This window comes from Podarcis erhardii (genome assembly GCF_964252035.2).
Source record: "Podarcis erhardii genome assembly, chromosome: Z".
Lineage (NCBI taxonomy): Eukaryota > Metazoa > Chordata > Lepidosauria > Squamata > Lacertidae > Podarcis > Podarcis erhardii.
The window spans coordinates 2,889,239-2,912,468 of NC_138504.1; the positions used below are offsets into that span (position 1 = coordinate 2,889,239).

General features: G+C 46.6%; 1 protein-coding gene and 1 long non-coding RNA gene across 7 annotated transcripts in view; one reads left to right on the top strand and one right to left on the bottom strand.

Annotated features, from left to right (window-relative positions):
* SLC6A14 (solute carrier family 6 member 14) overlaps positions 1-22,873 on the bottom strand; it is a 62,062-nt gene extending 39,189 nt beyond the window's left edge. The window contains exon 1 of the mRNA XM_081846763.1: positions 22,310-22,873. Within this exon, the coding sequence (XP_081702889.1) occupies positions 22,310-22,495 (186 nt within the window). The 5' untranslated portion in view covers positions 22,496-22,873. The remainder of the gene's footprint in view (positions 1-22,309) is intronic.
* The window catches only part of LOC309333405, a 61,161-nt gene that overhangs the window by 8,289 nt on the left and 29,642 nt on the right, over positions 1-23,230 (top strand). For 3 of the 6 annotated variants that reach the window (XR_014152491.1, XR_014152493.1, XR_014152494.1), the window contains exon 3: positions 21,801-21,997. The exons of the other annotated variants lie outside the window; for them this stretch is intronic. This is a non-coding gene — a long non-coding RNA (uncharacterized lncRNA). The remainder of the gene's footprint in view (positions 1-21,800; positions 21,998-23,230) is intronic. 6 annotated transcript variants of the gene reach the window in all.

The window sequence follows — 23,230 nt, forward strand, 5'->3', positions numbered from 1 at the left end:
CCTCCAGAATGAATTAAGTTCTTAACCTGAGGTACCACTGTATTTCAATTTATTATTGGCCCCTCAATGTAGGGTCTCAGGATGAACCAGTTAAAACTATTTTCAAACAAGATAGGAGGCTGGCCCTCCTATGAAGAAGAGGAGGAGGAGTAGTAGTAGTAATAGTTTGGACTTGATATCCCGCTTTATCACTACCCGAAGGAGTCTCAAAGCGGCTAACAATCTCCTTTCCCTTCCTTCCCCACAACAAGCACTCTGTGAGGTGAGTGGGGCTGAGAGACTTCAGAGAAGTGTGACTGGCCCAAGGTCACCCAGCAGCTGCAGGTGGAGGAGCGGGGAATCGAACCCGGTTCCCCAGATTACGAGTCCACCGCTCCTTACAACTACACCACACTGGCAAGATGAGGCAATTGCCTTGGGTGGCAGGATCCACAGGGGCAGCAAATCTGGCTTCCAAGAAATGCATCACCCACTGCTGCTGCCACTTCCATAATGACAGTGATGGCTGTGGTGACTCAACATTCTGTTTGGAAGTCTCCCCACCCCCACCTTCTCTACAGTGGCCTCTTGACAAATAGGAGACACTACTGGTTTCCTCCCACCCTAGGGAGGAAATGATGGGAGCTTCCCTCTGGGGTTTCCAGGGGTCTGCACCTACTAGTTGTGATTTAAAGCAGGCCACCACCCCACAAAGGCCCTTGATTCTCACTTCAACTGTCAGGTAAGCCCGATTTGATTCCACTGCCCTTATTCCCAATGTAGACCTTCACTCACCCCCCTTCTTCCCACCATTTTGTACTTTGCCTCAGGTCCCAGATGTCTTGGTTCGCCACCCCCCTCCCACACACAGCAGATGGGGCTCATCCACCTGGGAAGGGAGCCCATCTAGGAGAAGGAAAACCCTGATCTTAAACCTCTACTGCCTTGCAAGATATCTTCAGGAGAAGAAAAGGCTAAGGAGTAAACCTACAGAAATCTGGAGTCCCTAAGAAGGGTCGGGTGGCGCCTTGTACGTCACCTTCCAGCAACTCCTGCAGCCCAGCTGGTGCCAAACATCTTGCTCTGCTTTCCTTTGGACCATATCAGTGAGGCCGAGAGGGAGGGGTCTTGCCATCTGGGCAGCCCAGGACCTCCAGACACACTGCCCAAGCTTGTGCCCCTGAGGGGTCACTTCAGTGCTGCTAACACAGCAGTTTGACTTCCTCCACAGAGGCATGGGGAGGAATTTCTACTGCTAAGGAGCTGGCACAGAACAATGATATTGAAACCCTACTCCTCAGGTGGATAACAAACAGCCCTTAGGCTTATAACAACCCCAGGCTTGGTGGAAGGTTTTTGTTATGATTATTTTTTAAAAAAACAAACAAACACTCTATTGGCATCTTGCCTTAATGATTATGGAAGGCTCCTCTGAGATAATCTGTATTTACTTGGCAACACACCCTGATGCCAACCGCACTGTGCAGTCACATTCATCCCTGCTTAGCAGGATGAAAGTATGTTTTGCAATGTTAATGATGTCATGCTACTGTGGTGTTTTGTTCCTTTCTTTTTAAAGGTACAAGCACAAGGTGCCCAGAAAGCAAAGTGTCAACACTGCAAGATAAACAGAATTTAATCCTCATAGGGGGTGGGGGAAACATGGGTGTCCGGGGGATATTTACATTATTTCCTTCTTAAAAAAAATATAACCAGTGTGTGTAACTAGGCTGGCAACTGCAAGGCTATGGTGACTGCTGTGAAACAGACTTCTGGCATTTTCTCTGGGTGGAGAGGGGTGGGCTTGGCCTTACAAGAAGGAGTCTGAAAGGCAGTTCAAGCAGGATTTGGAGTTATGGGGGTGAGGAGGAACCAAGCTGCTATTATTATTCACTTTCTACACAGTTGTCTCAGGCAATGTACACTAGAACCTGCAAAAAACAACCTAGTTAGAAATATAAAAAACAGCAGATTTAAAACAAAAACAAAACCACACAAAGTATACAACTCACAGTGAAGACCCATTTATCCAGCTGGGAAAGACTGTTAGAACAACAGCAGCAAATGTCCTCAGTTGTTTTTGGAAACTCTGGCGGTTAGAGTACTGGGTTGAGACCTGGGAGACCAGGATTCAAATCCCCACTCACTGGGTGTGACCTTGGGCCAGTTGCTTTAGCTCCTTGGAGAAAAAGGTGGGATATAAATGTAAGCAAAGAGATAACAAATAAATACGTGTTTATTCAGAAGCAAGCCCCAAGGTGCTCAGCGGATGTTATCCCCAGGAATGGTTGTGTTGGGATTACAGCCTTAAATCCATGTGATTGGCAGATTAACCAGCCAATTAAGTAACAAAACGTTTAGTCGATTAACTGGGGGAGGCCAGTTCCAAGCTGCAAGTGATGCTGAAAGCGAAGGGGAAAGCTTGTTGTTTCTGTGCCATGGAGTTGTGACATTTAGGAGGGGGGAGTCCCCACCCTTCTAATAACCAAACATGAATGAGAAAAGGAAAATTCATAATTGATTCTTTTAAGAATAAGTGGCAGCTGCTGTTTATAGATCTGTAAGTTATCTTTCCTCACTTTGTAACACTTTCCCCAATATATTAGTTAAACTGTGGAACTCACACCCACAGGAAGAGTTAGTTATGGCCACCAACTTGGATGGTTTTAAAAGGGGGCTGGACAAATTCATGGAGGAGAAGGCTATTGGGGACTGCCAGTAGCCTCTAGCAGTGATGGCTGTGATGCACTTCCACAGTCAGCCTCTGGCTACCAGTTTCTGGAAACCACAAGTGGGGAGAGTGGTCTGGTTCTCTGTTCCTGTTTCCAGGCTTCCCACGGGCCCCTGGTTGGCCACTGTGAGAACTGAAAGGTGGACTAGATTGGCGCCCGTTGGCCTAATCCAGCAAGCCACCTTTGTGTTCTTATGCTTAGGAGACCTTTGTATCAGGGGTTTCAAAATAGCCCTTTCTTTTCTTCACTGCACTGGAACCTTCTGCCCTCTTGCCTAGGACAAGAGACAGGTATGCCAGCCAACTTGTTTCTGTTTTCACCCAAACACTTTCAGACAGGTTCTCATCCCTCAACTTGCAGGTGGAAAATGCAAGATCTACAGAGTAAATCAACTTGTAGGGCAAGTCTGCCCACATGCCACTCATGGAAGCGAGGTGTCCCTTAACAGGAAGTCTTCCCTGAAAAGTGCTGGCAGGAGCAATGAGTGCATGCCAGGGACTTAGATGCCATTGTGGTGGAGATGAGTGACTGTCTTACAAGACCAGGCTGGGCACCCCGTCTGACATATGCGAGAGGCAGCCCTTACACAAGCAGGTTGGCAGAAGGAGAACACCCAGGTCAAACAGTATGGCTCAAGAGGTGCTGCCCAGGTGATGGAATTGCAGAGCTGAGTGACTGTCAAAGCAAGGTTAGTTCAACACAGAGAGCTCCAAGTTGCTTCCAGGCCAAATGGGTGTGCCTGGCATTCCAATTCTCGTCCAGACATAGTTTCAGGAGTTACCTTAAGCAGAACAAAGGCACATGTGTATTCGGACTCTGACCAAAGATAACCCCAGTTCTGTATCACCATCAATTTTGTCAACCTGGGATTTTTTTTATTACAGTGGTACCTCGGGTTACAGACGCTTCAGGTTACAGGCGCTTCAGGTTACAGACTCCGCTAACCCAGAAATAGTACCTCGGGTTAAGAACTCTGCTTCAGGATGAGAACAGAAATTGTGTGGCGGCGACAGCAGGAGGCCCCAATAGCTAAAGTGGTACCTCAGGTTAAAAACAGTTTCAGGTTAAGAACGGACCTCCAGAATGAATTAAGTTCTTAACCCGAGGTACCACTGTACTCATATTGCATATTTCTGTGTAATTTACCGTATTTTTCGCTCTATAACACACACCTGACCATAAAACGCACGTTTTTAGAGGAGGAAAATCCGTAGGCATGCCACCTGTGGGCATTCCCTCCATAACACGTACAGACATTTCCCCTTACTTTCTAGGAGGAAAAAAGTGAGTGTTATGGTGCAAAAAAATACGGTATTTGGCTTCTCAGATTTAATGAAATCTATGAATATGTGTGGGTGGGAAAGACTTGGTGGTTGAGGACCATGATGCAGCACAGCACGATCAATCAGGGTTTTGTTGTTGTTGTTGTTGTTGTTTTTTAAACCCTTCAGGAATGGGGAATTTGTAGTTCTCCAAATGTTGCTGGGTTACAGCTCCCAGCCTCCCTGGACATTGGTCCTGCTGGTGGGGGCTGATGGGAGTTGTGGTCCAACAACACAGAGAGAGCTAACCATCCCTGTTCTAACTCTAACTCTAATGGTGCAATGTGCACCATTGGCTTGGCAAAAATGCTAAAATTGTGCTATATCAGTTACAGGCACACACACCCCATTCACACGCATTCAGTATGTGTGCAACTGCGCACACGTGCATAGTGCGGAACCTGGAAGTGACCTGCTGTAAACTTCACAGAAAGGGGCAGAGTGAGGGTGGACTTTTCCAGTGGTATTTCAAATATATGCGATTTCGCTTAAATGCACGGTACCTTGGAATGTAACCCCTGTGAAAATTGGAAGCTGCCTGTACTCATTTTTCCAACCTTAAATTTAGTTTGTGGATTTTTTGAAGTCCTCATGGAAATTCATCTGATTTTAGTGTGAATTTCTCCCAATATACAAATGTTTGCATACAATCTTGCCTAATATGGACATCTTTGCAGAGCAGTGCTTATTATTATTATTATTATTATTATTATTAGCCCTCCCTTTACCACCAAGGTATCAGGGGCAGTTCTCTGACTGGAAGAAGCAGAAAGTGGAGTCCCATAAGGATTGGTATGGGAGCCTGTGCTTTTTAACTTGTTCATAAATGATCTAGAGTTAGGAACAAACAGTGCGGTGGCCAAATTTGCCAATGACACTAAATTGTTCAGGGTTGCTAAAACAAAAAGAGATTGCAAAGAGCTCCAAAACGACTTCTCCAAACGGGTGGAATGGGCAGTAAAATAGCAAATGCAATTCAGTGGTAACAAGTGTGAAGTGATACACATATGTGCTAATGGGATCTGAACTGGAAATGACAGACCTTCATATGAGATAGCTTGATGAAGATGTTGAGCCAGTATGCAGTGGCTGTAGAAAAGGCAAATTCCATGCTAGGGATCATTAGGAAAAGAATTGAAAATAAAACGGCAGATGCCATTATAGAAATCTATGGTGCAACCACATTTGGAGTCATATGGACAGTTCTGGCCAACTCACCTCAAAAAGGCTATTGTGGAGTTGGAAAAGGTTCAGATAAGGGCAACTGAAAAATAATCAAGGGGGTGGGGGTGACTCCCCTCTGAAGAAATGTTGTAGCATTTGAGACTTCTTAGTTTAGAGAAAAGGTGAGTAAGGAGCAGCATGACTGAAGTTTGTGAAATTATGCTTGGCATGCAGTCAAATGCATGGAGAAAATGGGTAGAGAAAAGTTTTTCTCCCTCTCTCATAACACTGGAACTCGTGGACATCGAATGAAGCTGAATCCTGGAAGATTTAGGAAAGATAAAAGACAGTATTTTTTCCAAGCAGCACATAGTCTAAGTGTGGAACTTGCTCCACCAGGAGGCAATCAACTAGGGTGGCTTTAAAAGAGTATTGGGCAAACTCAAGGAGAAGAAGGCTACCCATGGCTACTCGCCAGGAGGGCTATGCTCTACCGCCACAGTCAGAGGCAAAAGTGCTTCTGGTTGCCCTCCTAGGGAGGGGAAAGTGCTCTTGTACTCGAATTCTGCCTCTGGGTTTTCCACTGGGGCATCTGGTTGGCCACTGTGAGAACAGCAGACTCTCCAAGTGTCCCTATTTTCCAGGGATGTCCCTGATTTAGAGAAGCCGTCCCAGTTTCTGATTTGATTGTGGAATGGGACATCCCTATTTTCATTGGAGAAGTGTTGGAGGGTATGGAACAGGATGTTGGGCCACTTGCTTGATCCAGCAGACTATTCTTATGTTCTTGTGGCAGTTACAACCATTACAACACAATGGCTAAGTACAGTTTAAAACAACTTACAGCCACAGAAATAAGGCGAGTCCTGAAATAGACATCGAAGGGGCCTACAGATGTGTCTTTAGCATCTTTCCACGTTATTTTAACCAATAGTACATTTTAGACACACTTTACCCAAGTGAATGTGTTTTTGTACACATTACTTGGCTAGAGAAGTGCACTGCAGAATTTGGAGAATCTGGAAGGAAAGTTGTGTTTTGGATCATGTGCAAATCAGGCAGATTCGCCTTGGAATGCAAGTGAGACTGATTTCTCCCCATCCTTATAATCCTTGACATCAGCCGAGTTGAGCATCGTTGGACTTGGCAATGATACAGAGGAACAGGCTGCCCCTGCCTTGGGTTTCTGACGCTGTGATAGAAACTCACAATGGAGATGGGGCAGCAGAGGAGGATGCACAGACCGCTTTGCATTACGGTGCAGAACATGTCTGGGTTCACTGGGATTAGAGATGGCAGCAGTGACCAGCCCTTTTCCCCGCAGCCAAAGGGCCCCCCTGCCTCCCATCCGGGGCTAGTGTGTCAGTGATGGCTGTGGCCACTGCCAACTCCCACCTCACATGCACACATCAGAGCATCACAGTGACCAGCTGGCAACCCCTCTCCTGTCAAATCCTCAGCAAAGGACAAGGGCCTGGGGGGACAATTTCCTCCCCATCACAGCGCTGGGATGGGCAGAGTGCTTGAAATCTCTTTGCTCAGCCCAGTGCCGAGATGGGGAGGAAAACCGCAACTGCTCTGCTCTTCAGATGAGAGGCAACAGGACTTGCTGCTACTTATGAGATACTCAAGGCCACTGTCGTCCACCTCCTTCTTCCAAAATTCCTGGATCTGGGCAGTGCAAGGATTCTTCCATGAATCATTCTTTCAATTTCCCCAGGCAGTTTCAGTTTTTGATTGACTCACATTCCTGGGAATGTTGAACCTTCCTCTTGTTCCTGTGCTGCTGTTACATAAACAGCCGTTCAGTAGTTGATGGGGGAAGTTTCTCTAGGGTGTCTCAGTCCAACCATCTAGTTTCCAACACATTCCCATCTAATTGGGAGGTTGGGGTTGGGAATGTGCCAAAAAATACTTCTAAGGCCTTTGGCCGCAGAATGGGGCTTCCTAAACATTTCTTGAGCCTTATACATGCTGCTGAGGTCTTCCAGGTTTCACTGAAGGTGAGGAGCCAGCCTACCTTCTCCTGGCGAGCGGCTCCAAATCTTTGCTTTCAAAGAAACAATAAATGTCACAATTCACGAGGAAATACTCAAAATGTAAGTCATTTTCAAAGGAGGTTGAATCGGTGCACATACGCTCTCTTTGACCTGCTCATAAATTCTGGTAAACTATTGCGGTGGCACATCAGCACAATCTGTTTCTTTTTGGAAACCTTTGTTTCCTGCTCTTCTGGTGCAAAAAAACAGCACACCGGGCGGCTTATGGCTTTTAACATTGAAATGACATTTGAAGCAATATAAAATAATTGTGCAAGGTGACAAGGTTGGTGTTTGAAAAAAGGCTAAAACGTAAAAAGTCTGCCAGAATCCAACGGTCTTTGGGTATCGATGCAGGAGCAAGGTATATTTCATGAGGCAAGATGTTCCATAAAGTAGCTTGGCCTTGGCTAACCTGAGTTGTAGTCCAAAACATCTGGGGGGCACCAGGCTGGGAAAGGTGCTGAGATATGAATTTTATTGTGGGAAAACAGAAGCTAGTGGCTCACCAGGTATGAGGCTGCCACTGAAAAGGCTTTTCTATAGAACATAAAAGACTTCCATATCCAGCTGGAATTTGCTCCATTTACCTGTGTGGGTGGATGTATGAAATCTCAAGGTGTTCAACATGAGCAAATGAAGTCATCTTACCCTTTTGAGTCAGATCCTTGGCACATCCAGGCCAGTATCACCAACACTGAATGGCAGCAGCTCTCCAGCATCACAGGCAGCCATCCTTAGATGGTGGCTTAACTGGAGAAGTGCACTTTTTCATGAAATGCTTCCAATTTCCTTCTTATGGTCCTCAGTGCATCCTCTGACTTGTGTGGTTAACAGAGTTGTTTTTTCTGGTGATGCAACCATTTTTATTTTTATTTTTAAAAAGTATCAATCCAAACTTGCCTAACTAGAATTGCAATACACAGCACGCAAACCTGTTCAGCAACAGCAACCTGCATGTGGTAGAAACTGAGGCTATACGTCAATAGATGCTTTATCCTGCCAGATTATTTGCCAATGTGACTGCTTCCTTTTGTGCTCCTTTGGCCACCTTCCTTATTTGTTTTTATGCAATACATGTTGAAGAAGAGTTCCCCCATATAAGAAAATTATGGACTCCTTTGCAATAGTCATCAAGTGTTTGTGAGAACATGCTGGTTTCTCGCTCCCCACCCTCCCCCCGCCAAACCCAGTGAACGCAGATATGCAAAGTATGTATAGAAATATCTCAGCTTGCCAATACAACATTTGCATTCAAAATTAATAGGGAGCAAGCTTTGGAGTTCACCAGCACTCTTCATCAGACTGTATGGGTAGCCAACATGGTGTGTTCCAAATGTTCTTGGACTACAAACTCCATCAGCCTCAGCCAGCATGAGCAGCCATCAAGGAAGATGGGAGTTGTAGTCCAACATCAACGTCAAGGCATTTTCACTTGACAGAGTTCCAGAGCAGGGGAATGAAATCCTCACCCCCACATCTTGTGGAAGGGTACCACGTCAGCTCTATGGGGTTCAGGTTTCAATTTGCTCTGCCTTTCAGGAGTGCCAACTTGAATAAAATATTGGGGGGGGGGAGGTAAGCCCCACCCTGCATAATCAATCACATGACACAGTGCATGCACACCATTTGAATGGCAATGCCCATCAACCTGGGGGCCTCCTCAAATATTTTAGGGGGGGCAAAGATCCCTCAGCACCTAGGAGTTGGCTCCTATGCTGTCCTTAACATAAAAAGGGATGGCATGCAGAAAGAGGAGTCAGGAACTAAAATGCTGAAAAGTCTTCAGCTGGGCACTGGCTGGTCTTCCAAGCAGGTATCACATTAGTATGGAGAATTTGGCACTGGGTTTCAACAGTCAAGGGAGCATGGGAGTAGACCAAGCAGACAGATCAATGTTGCTTCAGGGGGGAAATGAATGGTGCATTTCCAAAATAGACCAACCTAGAAGATGAATGGTGCCTGCCATGGCCAATGAAACCTGTCAGATCAGTTGACAATGAGTGCAAGATGGTTGCACAAGAGCATAGTGGATCTTCATACACAACAAGAGGAGGCATCTATTTCATCACTGTTGCACTGTTGCACAGATTTCATCAAATTTTGCATGGAATTTTCAGTTTGGAGTCAGCTTTACTTCTTCAGAAGGGGACAAACTCTCAGGCCTTGTCTTCTGAGCCCAGGAAGGGGATATGATTCATCTTGGAAGCTGTCTGGTTTTTTGTGTTGTTGTTTGTTTGTTTTTGAGTCAGGAAGGATGTCACAAGGTTACATGTACATTTCTTTTGAAGTGTGAAATGCATACATTGTGTTTCCTCCAGAATGAGCTCCAAATGATTCAGATAGGGTCCCTAGGTGGGCTGTCCTTCATTCATGACTTTTATCAAGGATGGGCTAACTCAGGTTTCAAACCCTGAACCTGAAATCTCATTGGAAGGAGGAACAGGGGAAGCAGATTTTATCAGCGGCACCCTTGAGAAGCAATGTTGCCTAGGCTTCCGGGTGCGTTTCAGGCTGCCCCCCCCCCATCACTCCCAGGGTTACAGGAGCAGAGCAGAAAACAAGCTAAACAACAGTTTCAAGGCTGTTTACCGACAGATTGGTTAGATTGTGTGCATTATTTGCTGCTTTAATAATATCTGACATTTAGCGAGATAGCATATCAAATTTCTGCTCAAGCAGAGCTGGGGCTGCTCTCCCGTCCAAGGCCGGTGCCTGCCTTTTTTATTATTGTACACATCTGAGTCTCTGTCCTCCTCCATTGTAGCAGAACTTCCCCGCCTTCTTGGTCCTTCATGTTGCCTTTGGCCATGTCAGCATCTGAGACCTCCTCTGAAGACTCAGGCAGAGCTCCCTCTACTTCTTCCTGAAGATCTAACCTTGCTGAGGCTGTGTAAAACTTTTTGATTAGATGTCAGTAGGATCCATCACGGGCGTAGAATGGGGGTGTGAGCACAGAGTGTCCCATCCCACCCTGCCTGTTGGTGCTGCTGCTGCTGCTGCATGCCCAGTCCCCTCACTGAATGGCTGCCTGGCCAGCATCAGGGGGGATTTGCCCACCAAGAGCTGCATTGGTCTACCAGGCTCCACATGTGTGGGCAGGGGCACAGCCCTGCTTGGCTCAGGTGGCCAGGGCTGAGCTGGTGCACGGGCTGCATGAACCCTCTGCACCTGGTGGACGTGTGCTCAGCAGTGTTGGTGGTAATCGCTGGCCTGGTGCAGTGGCTTCTGTGGCCCTGCCCAGCACACACACGCGCGCGCACACACACACACACATGCATGTGTCCCAGGTGTCAAAAAGGACACAACACTGCTGGGATCCAGTCTGCTTAGATTGGAAACAAAGAGCTATGCTGCCATTTCGCTTTCCAGCTAGCCACAGCCCCACCCTAGGATTCTGTATGGCACTGCAGACACTCCATTGTGTCAGGAGCAAGGAGCCATCCCTGGAGGACACTGTACCCATCCACCAATGACACCAACAGCTGTCCAGAGTTCTGGGTGGGGTAGGGGATTAAAGGGGAAGAAATGCTGGTCTGATGTGAATGATTTTTGGACTAGGGAGAGGTTGAGGTTTTGTTTATTAAGTAGAGAGCCTGAGTGTTGCTTTTATTATTATTAGGGTATGTTTTATATGGACATTATGGTCTCAACTTGCTGGTAGTTAGAAAGACATAGACCAGAGTTGGGGGTTGTGTGTGCAAGCTAGAAGCTGGAAGCAAGCAGGCTGCAACCTGGGCAGCTGGGAGGCAGAGCCATGCCTGATTTCTGCTGGAATCCAAGACTGTGGCTAGGGGAGAAACAAGTCCTGGATTCAGGTCGGAGCGAAACAATACAAACTTAAAGCTTTTGCAGATGACCTAGTTTTGACCCTGCAGGAGCCAGAATCTAGTACGAAAAGAGTATTACAATTGATTCAGGACTTTGGTCGGGTGGCGGGATTTAAATTAAACAAACAGAAAACCAAGGTGTTGGGAAAAAATTTGACAGATACAGAGTCAGAACGGTTTCAGAGAGAAACAGAACTAACTATGGTTAAAAAGGTAAAGTACCTAGGGGTAAACATAACAGCAAAAAATCTGAGTCTATTTAAGGATAACTATGAAAAATGTTGGTCTGAAATTAAGAGAGACTTGGACAGTTGGACAAAACTGAAGCTTTCTTTGTTAGGCCGAATTGCTGCTATTAAGATGAATGTATTGCCAAAAATGTTGTTTTTGTTTCAAACACTACAGATTGTGGACAAGACGGAGTGCTTCCGGAAGTGGCAGAAAGATATATCTAAATTTGTCTGGCAGGGCAAAAAGCCCAGAATTAAGTTTAAGATATTAACAGATGCGAAAGAAAGAGGGGGCTTTGCCCTGCCAGACTTAAAGTTGTACTATGAAGCCGCAGCTTTCTGCTGGCTAAAAGACTGGCTACTTCTCGAAGACACTGATGTATTAGACCTGGAAGGCTTTAACAATGCTTTTGGTTGGCATGCATACTTATGGTATGACAAAGTTAAGATCAATAAGGCCTTTAAGAACCATATTGTCAGGAAAGCAGTGTTCAATGTCTGGACAAAATATAAAGACTTATTGGAGAATAAAACTCCAAGGTGGCTTTCACCTCTGGAAGCTAAGGCCCGAAAAAGACCCAATATGGAGGCCAAATGGCCAAAATATTGGGAAATACTGGAAAAAGATGGAGACAATTGGAAATTGCAGAGTTTGGAGAAAATGAAGGATAAGGTGCGAGACTGGTTACATTACGCTCAGATTAAAGAAGTTTTTAAAAATGACAAAAAGTTAGGGTTCCAGGTGGAGAAATCGAAGTTAGAAACAGAATTGTTAGAACCAAAGACTAAGGTACTATCTAGAATGTATAACTTGCTGTTAAAATGGAATACACAAGATGAATTGGTTAAATCGGTTATGATAAAGTGGGCGCAGGACATTGGGCATAACATTATGTTTGAGGATTGGGAAAGGTTGTGGACCACTGGGCTGAACTTCACCGCATGTAATGCTCTGAAGGAAAATATAATGAAAATGATATATAGATGGTACATGACCCCAGTCAAACTTGCCAAAATATACCATTCGTCTGATAATAAATGTTGGAAATGTAAAGAAAATGAAGGAACATTCTTTCACCTCTGGTGGACATGCCCTAAGGTGAAGGCCTTCTGGGAAATGATATATAATGAGCTGAAAAAGGTATTTAAGTATACCTTCACTAAGAAACCAGAGGCTTTCCTCCTGGGTATTGTCGGCCAGAAGGTGTTAAAGAAGGACCGAACATTTTTTATGTACGCAACAACGGCAGCAAGGATACTCATCGCAAAAAACTGGAAAACTCAAGATCTACCCACACTGGAAGAGTGGCAGATGCAGCTGATGGACTATATGCAACTGGCCGAGATGACTGGCAGAATCCGAGACCTGGGAGAAGAGAAGATGGAGGAAGATTGGAAGAAATTTAAGATGTATCTACAAAAATATTGTAATCTGGCTGAATGTTAAGAAGGATGCTAGATTATAAAAAATCGGCCACCACTAAATTAGAATTAAAATTTGATGATAAGTGAGATTAAAGAAAATATAAATTTTTTTGGAAGAATTGCTAGATCATATTCGAATGACTGGACATGAGATTTGTAAACAAGTTGATAATTTGTTTGGAAAAAACTTTTAACGATGTAAATGGGAGCGGGAGACGTGAGGGAGTCCAAAGAAGTGATGAAACTATGTTTGTGACAGAAGTAAGATTGTTTATTATTTGTGCATTTATATTTAAAAACTTTAATAAATATTTTTTTAAAAAAAGAAACAAGTCCTTCTGGGGTGTTAATGTTGTGAGCCCCTCCATCATAGGCTCCAGTGGTATATATGTTCAAATAACCCATATATCATGAAGACACCCAGTGCCGAATTCACGTGTAAGCTAAGCAAACTATAGCTTAGGGCCCCACTCTCTTGGGGCCCCCCTAAAAAATAAAGGAAAAAACCTGGATGTACATGTGATGGGATAATGAGCTGCTTGTGCGTAAAAGCTTGATCCCTCTGGGGTTTGGCTGGTCATCCAAACCGATGCACTAACGGAGCCCCCAAAGCATGACTCCGTCAGTCGCTGGTAGAATCTGACAGTGGGCGTCTACGGAATTTACGCCAACATAAAAGCTGTTTGACGGACATGCGCCTTCGTGACTCTCTGCGTGACAGTTTCCAGCGAAGGGTGGGAGTTCCCAACGGGGGTCCCGTTACCTCCCCACTACTCTCACTGGAAGCATCCCAGAGCCTCCCCTCCGCTGTGACTCCTGCACTCCCCCTGCTGGTTCCCTCTTCTGCTGCAGATTCTCTCCTATTCTCCTGGAGCCTGTCCACCACCTGTCTCTCCGATGGCAGTTCCCTGACATCCACCTCCCCCCCAGGGCCCCCTTCACCCCCTCCCGCCTCCTCTCCCACTGGCGGTGAGGGCGGAAAGCCCCTGAAGGAACTCTCCTCGTCGTCCGAGGATTCTAACACTTCTAGCCACGGCGTACCGTCTCTCTCCCCGTCTTCCTCTTCTTCGTCGGAGTCGGCTTCCTCACCCACCCCTGACTCTGGGAACCCTTCAAACTCTCCTTCCTCATCGGTGGTCCCAAAGTGTTCCCTTCTAAATCGTGCCACGGGTTGCGGTTTTCTTGGGAAACGCTGATGAAATGTTTCTATTAAAACCTCGTCATTGACTACCTCTGCTGGTACCCAAGTGTTTTCCGACTCTACTTCCCCCTCCCATTCTACCAGATATTCCACCTGATTCCCCTTCCACCTGGAATCAATGATTCCTGCCACGTTCATGTCGCGCTCTCTCTCTTCTATCACGGGCGTTTGGGTGGCCTCTCTCTCACGCTCCCCCCACTCACGTCCCTCTCGGTACGGCGACAGTAATGACCTGTGAAATACTGGGTGTAATTTCATGTGACTGGGCAGCCTGAGTTTGAATGCCACTGGGTTGACCTGCTGTATGACCTCAAAGGGTCCCAATCTTTTGGGCCTCAATTTCTTACTCCCGCCCTTGAACGGTAGCCCTTGGGTGGACAACCACACCCGGTCCCCCACCCTTATAGTTTCACCTTCCCTCCTATTTCTGTCTGCTTGCTTCTTATATTCTTCCTTGGCTTTCTCTAAGTTAAGTTGAAGCTGACGGTGGATCGCCTCCATCTCTTCAAAAAAATATTCTGCCGCCGGCACGCTCCACCTCTCCCCTCCCTCTCCTGGGAATGCCCGGGGGTGACACCCATAATTTGCCAGGAAGGGACTCATCCCTGTGGACACGTTCTCCGCGTTGTTGTAGGCAAATTCTGCTAGAGGTAACTTATCCACCCAATCATTTTCTCTGTCTTTTACATAACACCTCAGGTATTGTTGTAAAATCCCATTTGCCCTTTCCGCTTGCCCATTGGTTTCTGGGTGCCGGGCAGTTGAGAAATTGAGTTCTACGTGCAGTAAGCTCATAAGTTTCCTCCAGAACCTGGAAGTAAATTGTTTCCCTCTGTCGCTCAAAACCCTCAAGGGGGCGCCATGCAACTTAAAAATATGTTCTACAAACAACTTGGCGGTTTCCTCCGCTGTGACTGCATGTGAACAAGCTATAAAATGACACATCTTGGTTAATTGATCTACCACCACCATGACAGCTGTTTTGCCTTTGGATTTTGGCAGGTCCGTCATAAAATCTATGGATACTGCCTCCCATGGCCTTTCGGGCGTGGGTAAGGGTTGTAATAGCCCCGCTGGCGCCACCCTCTCTCCTTTCGCTCGCTGGCACCTGTCGCACCCCCTGACATATTCCCGTACGTCCTCCCTCACCTTGGGCCACCAAAACTCCCTGGTAACCAACCACATGGTTTTGTGCTGTCCAAAATGTCCCGCTGTGGGGCTGTCATGCAACTGCTTGAGTACTCTGCCCCTCAGTTCCCCGTCGGGTATGTACAGTGCCCCTTTGTAATACAACGCCCCGTTCTTTTCTTCGAACCCCCCTGTGTTCTCCTCTGTCCTCCGGAGCTCTCTGAGTTTCTCTTGGGCGTATTCATCGTTCTCCGTACCCTCTATCAGTTCCCTCTGCCCCACCAATGCCGCCCCACACACCCAGCGGTCTTCAGGGATTACATGCCTTGCCTCAGGCGCTCCCTCCCCCTCTAAGTACTCAGGTTTCCTGGAAAGAGCGTCCGCCCTCACGTTCTCGGAGCCGGGCACGTAACGAATCTCAAAGTGGAATTTGGAGAACTCCTGGGCCCATCTCACTTGTCTCTGGTTCAGCACTCGGGCTGTTCTCCAGTATTCCAGATTTTTGTGGTCAGTTCGGACTTGAACCTTGTGCTGCGCCCCAATCAGCAAGTGCCGCCATTTCCGGAATGCTTCATGAATGGCGAGCAGTTCTCGGTCGTACACTGTGTAGTTCCTCTCGGATTTGTTCAACTTCCGCGAGAAGAATGCACACGGTCTCCATTCAGACGTATCTTTTCCCGGCTGGAGAAGAACGGCCCCCACCGCTCGGTCTGACGCGTCAGTCTCCACTCTCATTGGTTGTTGTAGATCCACGTGCAAAAGTTGCTCTTCCGACGCAAACGCCTGCTTTAAGCGTTCGAACGCCCTCTGCGCTTCTCCCGTCCAAACAAATTTCTTTTTGCTACTAAGACAATCCGTGATGGGCGCTGTTAAATGGGCAAAGTTTTTGATGAACTTCCTATAGAAGTTTCCGAAGCCCAGGAACCTTTGCACGTCCTTCTTGGTCTTTGGTGTTTTCCATTCCAGTACCGCTTGAACCTTGCTGGGATCCATGGCCAATCCCTTGTCAGACAACCGGTACCCCAGGAATTCCACCTCCTTGGTATGAAACTGACACTTCTCCAGCTTCACCCACAGCCGGTTTTCTCGCAGCTTGCTCAGTACCTCTCTTACATCTCGCACATGCTGCTCCTCATTGTCTGAGTACACCAGGACGTCATCTAAGAACGCTACGCAGTTCTTGTAGAGCAGTGGCCCCAGGACGTGATTCATGAATGATTGAAAGCAGGCGGAGCCCGCTTGTAATCCGAAAGGCATAACGAGGTACTCAAAGGCCCCCAAGGGGGTGAACATAGTGGTCTTCCACTCATCCCCCTTTCTCACACGTATCAAGTTATATGCCCCCCTAAGGTCCAGCTTGGTAAAAATTTTCCCTTTTCTCACCTGTGTTAGAATGTCATCAATTCTAGGCATAGGGAAAGTCACTGGTTCTGACACTGCATTTAGGGCCCTGAAATCACATACAAGCCTGGGCTTGCCCGTGTTTTTTTTGTCCACAAAGAACACTGGGCTGCCCCCCACCGCTCGTGACTCTCTGATGAAACCTCGCTTGAGATTCTTGTCAATGAACTCCCTTAACTCCTGCATCTCACTGTCTGACATTGCATACAGCTTGCCCACTGGCAATTGTGCTCCTGGGAGTAAGGTAATTTGACAATCAAAGGGTCTGTGCGGGGGCAGTTTATCTGCTTCTTTTTCGCTGAATACGTCAATCAAGTCAGCGTATTGTGGTGGCACCCTCCCCTTGTCCATCACTTCCATCCCTGCTAGAGTGGCCCTGGCGCCTGCCTGAGCCTCTCCCTCCTTGCAGTGTTCTAGGCAATGTGCTGATCCAAAGGAAACCACTCTCTGATGCCAGCCTACTAGCGGATCGTGTAGCGCCAGCCAGCTCATACCCAAGATAATAGGAGCTCCTCCCAAGGTGGCTACGTTAAACACTATCAGTTCGGTGTGTCGTGCCACCCTCATTATCATTGGTACAGTCTGTTGGCTCACTTCTCCTCCCAACAGCTCCCTCCCATCAATCGTGGTAACCTGCAAAGGCTTACTCAATGGGATAGTCTGTATCTGGTGTTCAGCTGCAAACTCTTTGCTCATGAAATTACATGAGCTACCTGAATCCAATAGCGCTTTTATCTTCAGTGGGTGTCCGTTTGCCAGTTCCAGCAACACCTCTATCACAAGCGCTGGTCTTGGAGGTTCCGGCGTGGGCACATTCATTACTCCCTGGCCTGGCTGCTGTGCCCTGATGTTGGCAACCAGGCGTTGGCTTTTACTTGCTCCGTGATTTCTTCTTCCTCCTTCCCCCCAACAGTTCCCGCCATCCCTTGCCATTCCTTCCTTTGCGGACAGACTCTGGCAAAGTGACCTGGCTGTTGGCAGAGATAGCATCTCTTGCCGCTCTTTCCCTCCTTCTTCCGCCCTTCACTGGTGTTTGAAACTGCGCGCGCGCGCGCTGTTCCAAGTTCCATCGGCTCTGCTGGCGGGAAAGGCTGCTCCGGAATCTCTGGAATGCGGAAGTCCTTCCAACGTTCCCCCTTTCCTTCCCGCTTTTCCATAGCTCTAGCTTCCTGGCGTGCCCCTATGGACAGCGCTGATTTAGTCAGCTGATCCATAGACTCCGCCCTAGGCGCCCGTGAAAGTTCATCTTTCACTGCCGGAGAGAGACCTTCTTCAAACAGCATTTGAATAGGTTCACTAGCAAGGTCCCACCCAAGTCTATGAATCAGCATGGTGAACTCAGTCCAGTACTCACGTACAGATCGTCTCCCCTGTTTACACGCCATTAACTGCCTGCGCACCACTCCCTGCTCGATCTCGCTGGAAAACATCAAGTCCATGGCGCGGAAAAACTTCATTGTGTCCTTTAAGATTTCATTATCTGGGCCGAATCCAGTCCCTCGCCCCTCCCTCTAGATGGCCAATCACGTACGCCACTCTAGAGTTCTCGTCGGGGAAGTCATCAAACAGTAGATTGAGAGCATATTGCATCTCTGTCCTAAAGGCTTGATAGTTCCAGGGATCCCCCCCAAATTTCTGCACCAGTCCAGGCACCCGTCTGGCAAGTGGGGTGGTCTTCCCCTTATCTGCATCTTGAGCCCTCCTCTCCTCGAGCCTCGCCGTTTGCAGCGCCAGCTGGACCTCCAACGCCCTGTACCTTTCTTCCAGGCTTGGACCTGCTCCAGCTCCAGCTCCTGCTCCTCCGGTTCCGGCTGGTTCGCTCATGATGCCTTCTGCTTGCACAAGCTGCTTTCAAGGACTGTCAGATTGCTGTGATGGGATAATGAGCTGCTTGTGCGTAAAAGCTTGATCCCTCTGGGGTTTGGCTGGTCATCCAAACCGATGCACTAACGGAGCCCCCAAAGCATGACTCCGTCAGTCGCTGGTAGAATCTGACAGTGGGCGTCTACGGAATTTACGCCAACATAAAAGCTGTTTGACGGACATGCGCCTTCGTGACTCTCTGCGTGACAGTTTCCGGCGAAGGGTGGGAGTTCCCAACGGGGGTCCCGTTACCTCCCCACTACTCTCACTGGAAGCATCCCAGAGCCTCCCCTCCGCTGTGACTCCTGCACTCCCCCTGCTGGTTCCCTCTTCTGCTGCAGATTCTCTCCTATTCTCCTGGAGCCTGTCCACCACCTGTCTCTCCGATGGCAGTTCCCTGACAGTACATTTCCAAAATATAAGAAAAAATAAATAAAACCTACATATTTTGTTATGTGCAAATGGCTTGAGATACCTTGTTAGGTCCATCAATTACCATATAGCATATATGCAACACAAAAACCAGGACCGGGTTGTTGTTGACAAAGGACAGCTGGACATATAAAGGGCCCCATTACCTCCAGTAACTTTGGGCCTCATCAAACCTAAATCCAGCCCTGAAGACACCACAGTTGCCACTGAGCCTCATTCTCGAAGGAAATATGAACCCTGGGTAAGCACCTGGAACCCCTGGAATCTTGCACCACTCAAGAGATTATGGTGGCCTGCAGCTATACTATTCAAGGGATTCTGAATACTATAAAAGCCAGAGTAAATAGGATGGCCTTTCCCTAAAAGAGATGAGGATGGGCAGATCTGCATAGCTTTCAACAACCTGGCATGGCACCCCCAGATATTTTGCTTGGGGCTGATGTGAGTTGTCAAAAACATCTGGTTGGTGGAGCCTGGACTAGGGAAAAAGTGTGCCATGTATGGCAGCCTCCAGCAACTTGGTGCCCTCCAGAGCTTATGGACCACCATGCACATCAACCCCTGGAGGGCGCTAGGTTGGCAAAGTGTGGTTTGCAACTCTGTGTCCTGCAGACTCCATGGATATGTCGATAGATGCTATTAAACTACAGAATCTGATCTTTGAATCATTGATAAGGGAAAGGAACAACGAGGAAATGGAGATTAGTTTAGGGTAGGTGTGCAAGAGAATGTACAGACTTGCTGCCCCAGATGATAAGGAAATGGTGAATAAGGGTAAGGGCGTACAAAAAGATGCATTATCTGATGATAAAGATGATGAGACATTAACAGACCCCTCTCCACCAAGAGTGAGTTTGGGATGTTGTTGGAAAAAATAATATTTTCATAAAACTGTATTTTGGTTATTATGTTTTCTTTTGAGTCTATGGCCTAGCTAAACTGAAAGAGCCTGTACCTGCCTCTTACAGTACAGAACTAGCTGCTTTTAGGTACTGTAAGTAGCTAATGTCCGTTACAGAACATTGAAAAGAATAAGCTGTTAGAATCTAAGGTGCACAAAAAAAGAATCAGCTGGACACAGTAATTGTGATTAATCTTGAATTGTTTTGCAGACGGATGAAAGGCGACATTGGAAGACTTTTAACCAACAGGAAAATTAGTTAAAGTCTTAACAGAGAAAGACGCTGAAGAATGGTTAGATGTAATCACATGATATTATGGTGAGGGCTGATCTGAAGAGTCAAATGACTTTGACTGGTCCAGGATGGTGACACTGGGTTGCAACAGCTAAGATTGCTGTGATCCTTTGAGTACTGAATAGAAATGATGTGTGCAATCTGGAAGTGTAAAAACAAGAAAAACCCATGGCTTTGGATGTGGTTCTTTGCAGCCTCCTCCTTACTTCTGGGGCTGGCCCTGTTTGCATTTGTACAGTCATACCTCAGGATAAATGTGCTTCAAGTTAAGTATTTTCGGGTTGCGCTCGTCAGTGACCTGGAAGTAACGGAGCACATTACTTCCAGGTTTCGCTGTGCGTGCATGTGCAGACGGTCAAAATGACATCATGCACAGAAGCGGCAAAACGCAACCTGTGCACGCACAGACGCACGGATGTGGATTGCTTTCGCTTCAGGATGCAAACGGGGCTCTGGAACGGATCCTGTTCGCATCTCGAGGTACCACTGTATTTTAATAAAGGCCTATCTTCTCACTTGGAGCTTGCATCCTTTTCTTTTAGGTTTCTAGGAGGGATACCTCCAGTCCAGGAACCACTTTTTAAATTTATCCAACAATGTCTCTGTGGAAGTGCCTCAATACGAGACCAGGCCTCTTGAGGCATGGCCCCCTACCTGTGGAGTGCTCTTCTCAGGGAGAATTGCCGGGTGCCATCTTTGTACAGCTTTTACATGTTTCTGCTGGCCAAGGCTTTCAGCTAAGTAAGGGTTACCTCCTGTGGTGTTGCTTGTGTTTCAGTAGGTGGGCAGGATGAGGTCTGTATTAGTAGGTTGCTAGATGAACACTTTACCTACCATCAATGTTTTAAACTTAGCATGGCTTTAAACTGCTTTCAGCTATGCTGTGTTTGATTTCCGTCAAGTTATTTTGAGACATTTGATTGCAAAAAAAGCAACTGATAAAAGTAATAAATAATAATATAATAATAAATAAAATCACTATAAAAATTATATACAGTCTGAAGATCGCAGGGGAATCTTATATAAAACACTTAAATAAACTTATATAAAATATAAAGCTCTGTCTACTCCTCCTCCCCAAGAAACAAATATATACATTACATGTGCGCCAGACCAGGACAAATCTACAATGTCCAAAATTTAAAAATAAATTTATAAATATAGATACATTATTTCTTGACCACCCTTCATCATAATGTCCCAGTGTGGATTATATCAACATACTGCACAATTAGGAAAACAGGTAGAACTATTATAATGATACAACAAGTAAAGACCATTCCAAGTGGAACAGAACAGTTATAGATGAGAGAGGGTCTCACAAAACAAGACACCTTTTCTGTCAAAGGCAAGGGTAGAGAGGGGCATCTCTTATATTGAAATCAGGCTCCATATACCTGCTGTGTATCTTGCAATGATGCCTAGAGAGAAGGATTCAAGTCTAGCTCTCTCTCTGATAATATAATTTTAGGTACCCAAGTGCCTAAAGGAGTGCCTCTCCTAATACCTCCCATCTTGGGTCCTAGGATCAGAAGGGGAGACCCCAGTGGTGGTGGGTTCAGTGCTGCCTGCTGCCTGTTGACCACAGCAGGTCCTTTCATTGGTGAAATGCCCACCCTGGTAAGGGATGTTTCTCTTCTTTTCCTCCATTCTGTTAACATTAAGAAGGAATTTAAGAACATTTCTCTCCACCCAATCATTTGATGGCTCGAAGAAACTTGAAATTATTAAGTGTGAGGGTGTGCGACTGTTTGTCATTCTTCTTAGATGTTGTAATTTTTAAAATGTCCTGTGGTGCATTTGATTTTTTTTATTTGTTTTCTTTTGTTTTTAATTGCCTTGTTTTCTTACTTTGTAGTTTGCTGTCCCCAGCTCCTTGGGGAGGAAGGATGGGACAGAAATTTAGTAAAGAAAGAAAGAAAGTCAAATTTTGTCTTCCAGAAAAGGAGCCTGCCCCAAAGATCCTTATCACTCTTGGGAGCTGTGCTGTTCCAAGTGGAAGTCTAGGAACTGATGTGGGACAAACCACACAGCAGTACTCACCAAATTCTAAAGGTGCTAGCCAGAAAAAGAATTACTCTGTGTTGACTTTGATGCTCTGCAGGAAAAAGGCAGAGGAGAGTCATTCAAGAACATGATGACGGCTCTTCATTTTGCGGTTTAGTATCTGGGCATGAACATCTAAGGTCCCTGCTCACTTGAGCATGAAGCAGACAGTGGTGCCAGGTGGAACATCATGTGGGCCCGAGGTGAAAAAACTTTCCTCTCACCTCAGCCCTACCCTCTGAATTACACACCAGCTTTTTGCTCCTGTCTGAAGCATGCCAACCCAGTAACCATATATAGGGATGTAAATCAAGCACCTACTTTGTTCCAGGCCTGAGTCTCTGGACATGGATCGCCAGTCCCGGTTCCTGAAGCATTATTCTGTCCTTTCTGGCTGAGGGTCCACAACCACAGCAAGCCCTGGTCCCACATTTTGGGGGGCAGAGCCTTCATGCTGCCAAGTTCTGGACTGCTGGAGGCTAAGAGGGAGAGAAGGAGGCCCACCATGCACTGGGTGACCCCTGGGTGCTGAGAGTTGAGAGCAATGCCTGCTTAAGCACCCAGCTGATGCACAGCAGGTGCCGTTCAACATTCTAAATCCCCACCCAGTAAGTGGCTTGACTAAAGGATTGCTGGCCAGTTCTAAGCATGGGCTTCTATGACCTTGGATCATGTTCGAGGGTTGTCTTTGGCAGGCGGGGCTTCATGTGGAAAACCCCCAGAAGATCTCCCATCTCCCAAGGAAATGGAACAGGAAATGCCCACACCACTAGGATCCTCTCCCTGCCACCTGACTCAGGTTCTGGCTAAATGGCACTCATGGCTCCCACTGGCTGGCTTCTTTGAAAAGCTTCAGCTGCATCTACCTTTATGACACCAGGTTTACCTCATTAGCTACTTCAAAATGAGCAAACAATGAAATTAGTCAGAGGGATGCCTCTGAGTGATGATTGGGTGTCCCTTCCTAACCTGTTGCCCCTTTCATGAGGAAGTAAAATTGTTATTTAATGACACTGAGGGAATTGCTGTTCCTTCTTCCTCTAGTACTTGACTTGCTAAGATCAACATTATTCTCAGTACAGACTTTCCACAGCAAACTTATTTTGATTGCTGGGTTTCTGAGCTTTCCATGTTTCCTCCAAACTTTCCATTTTATTCAGCAACATAACAGCATTTTGAAATTTTGCGGTCAGATTCATGGCTTTCCAAAGGTTCTGAGTGTGCTTGGGGAAAAGGTGTTTC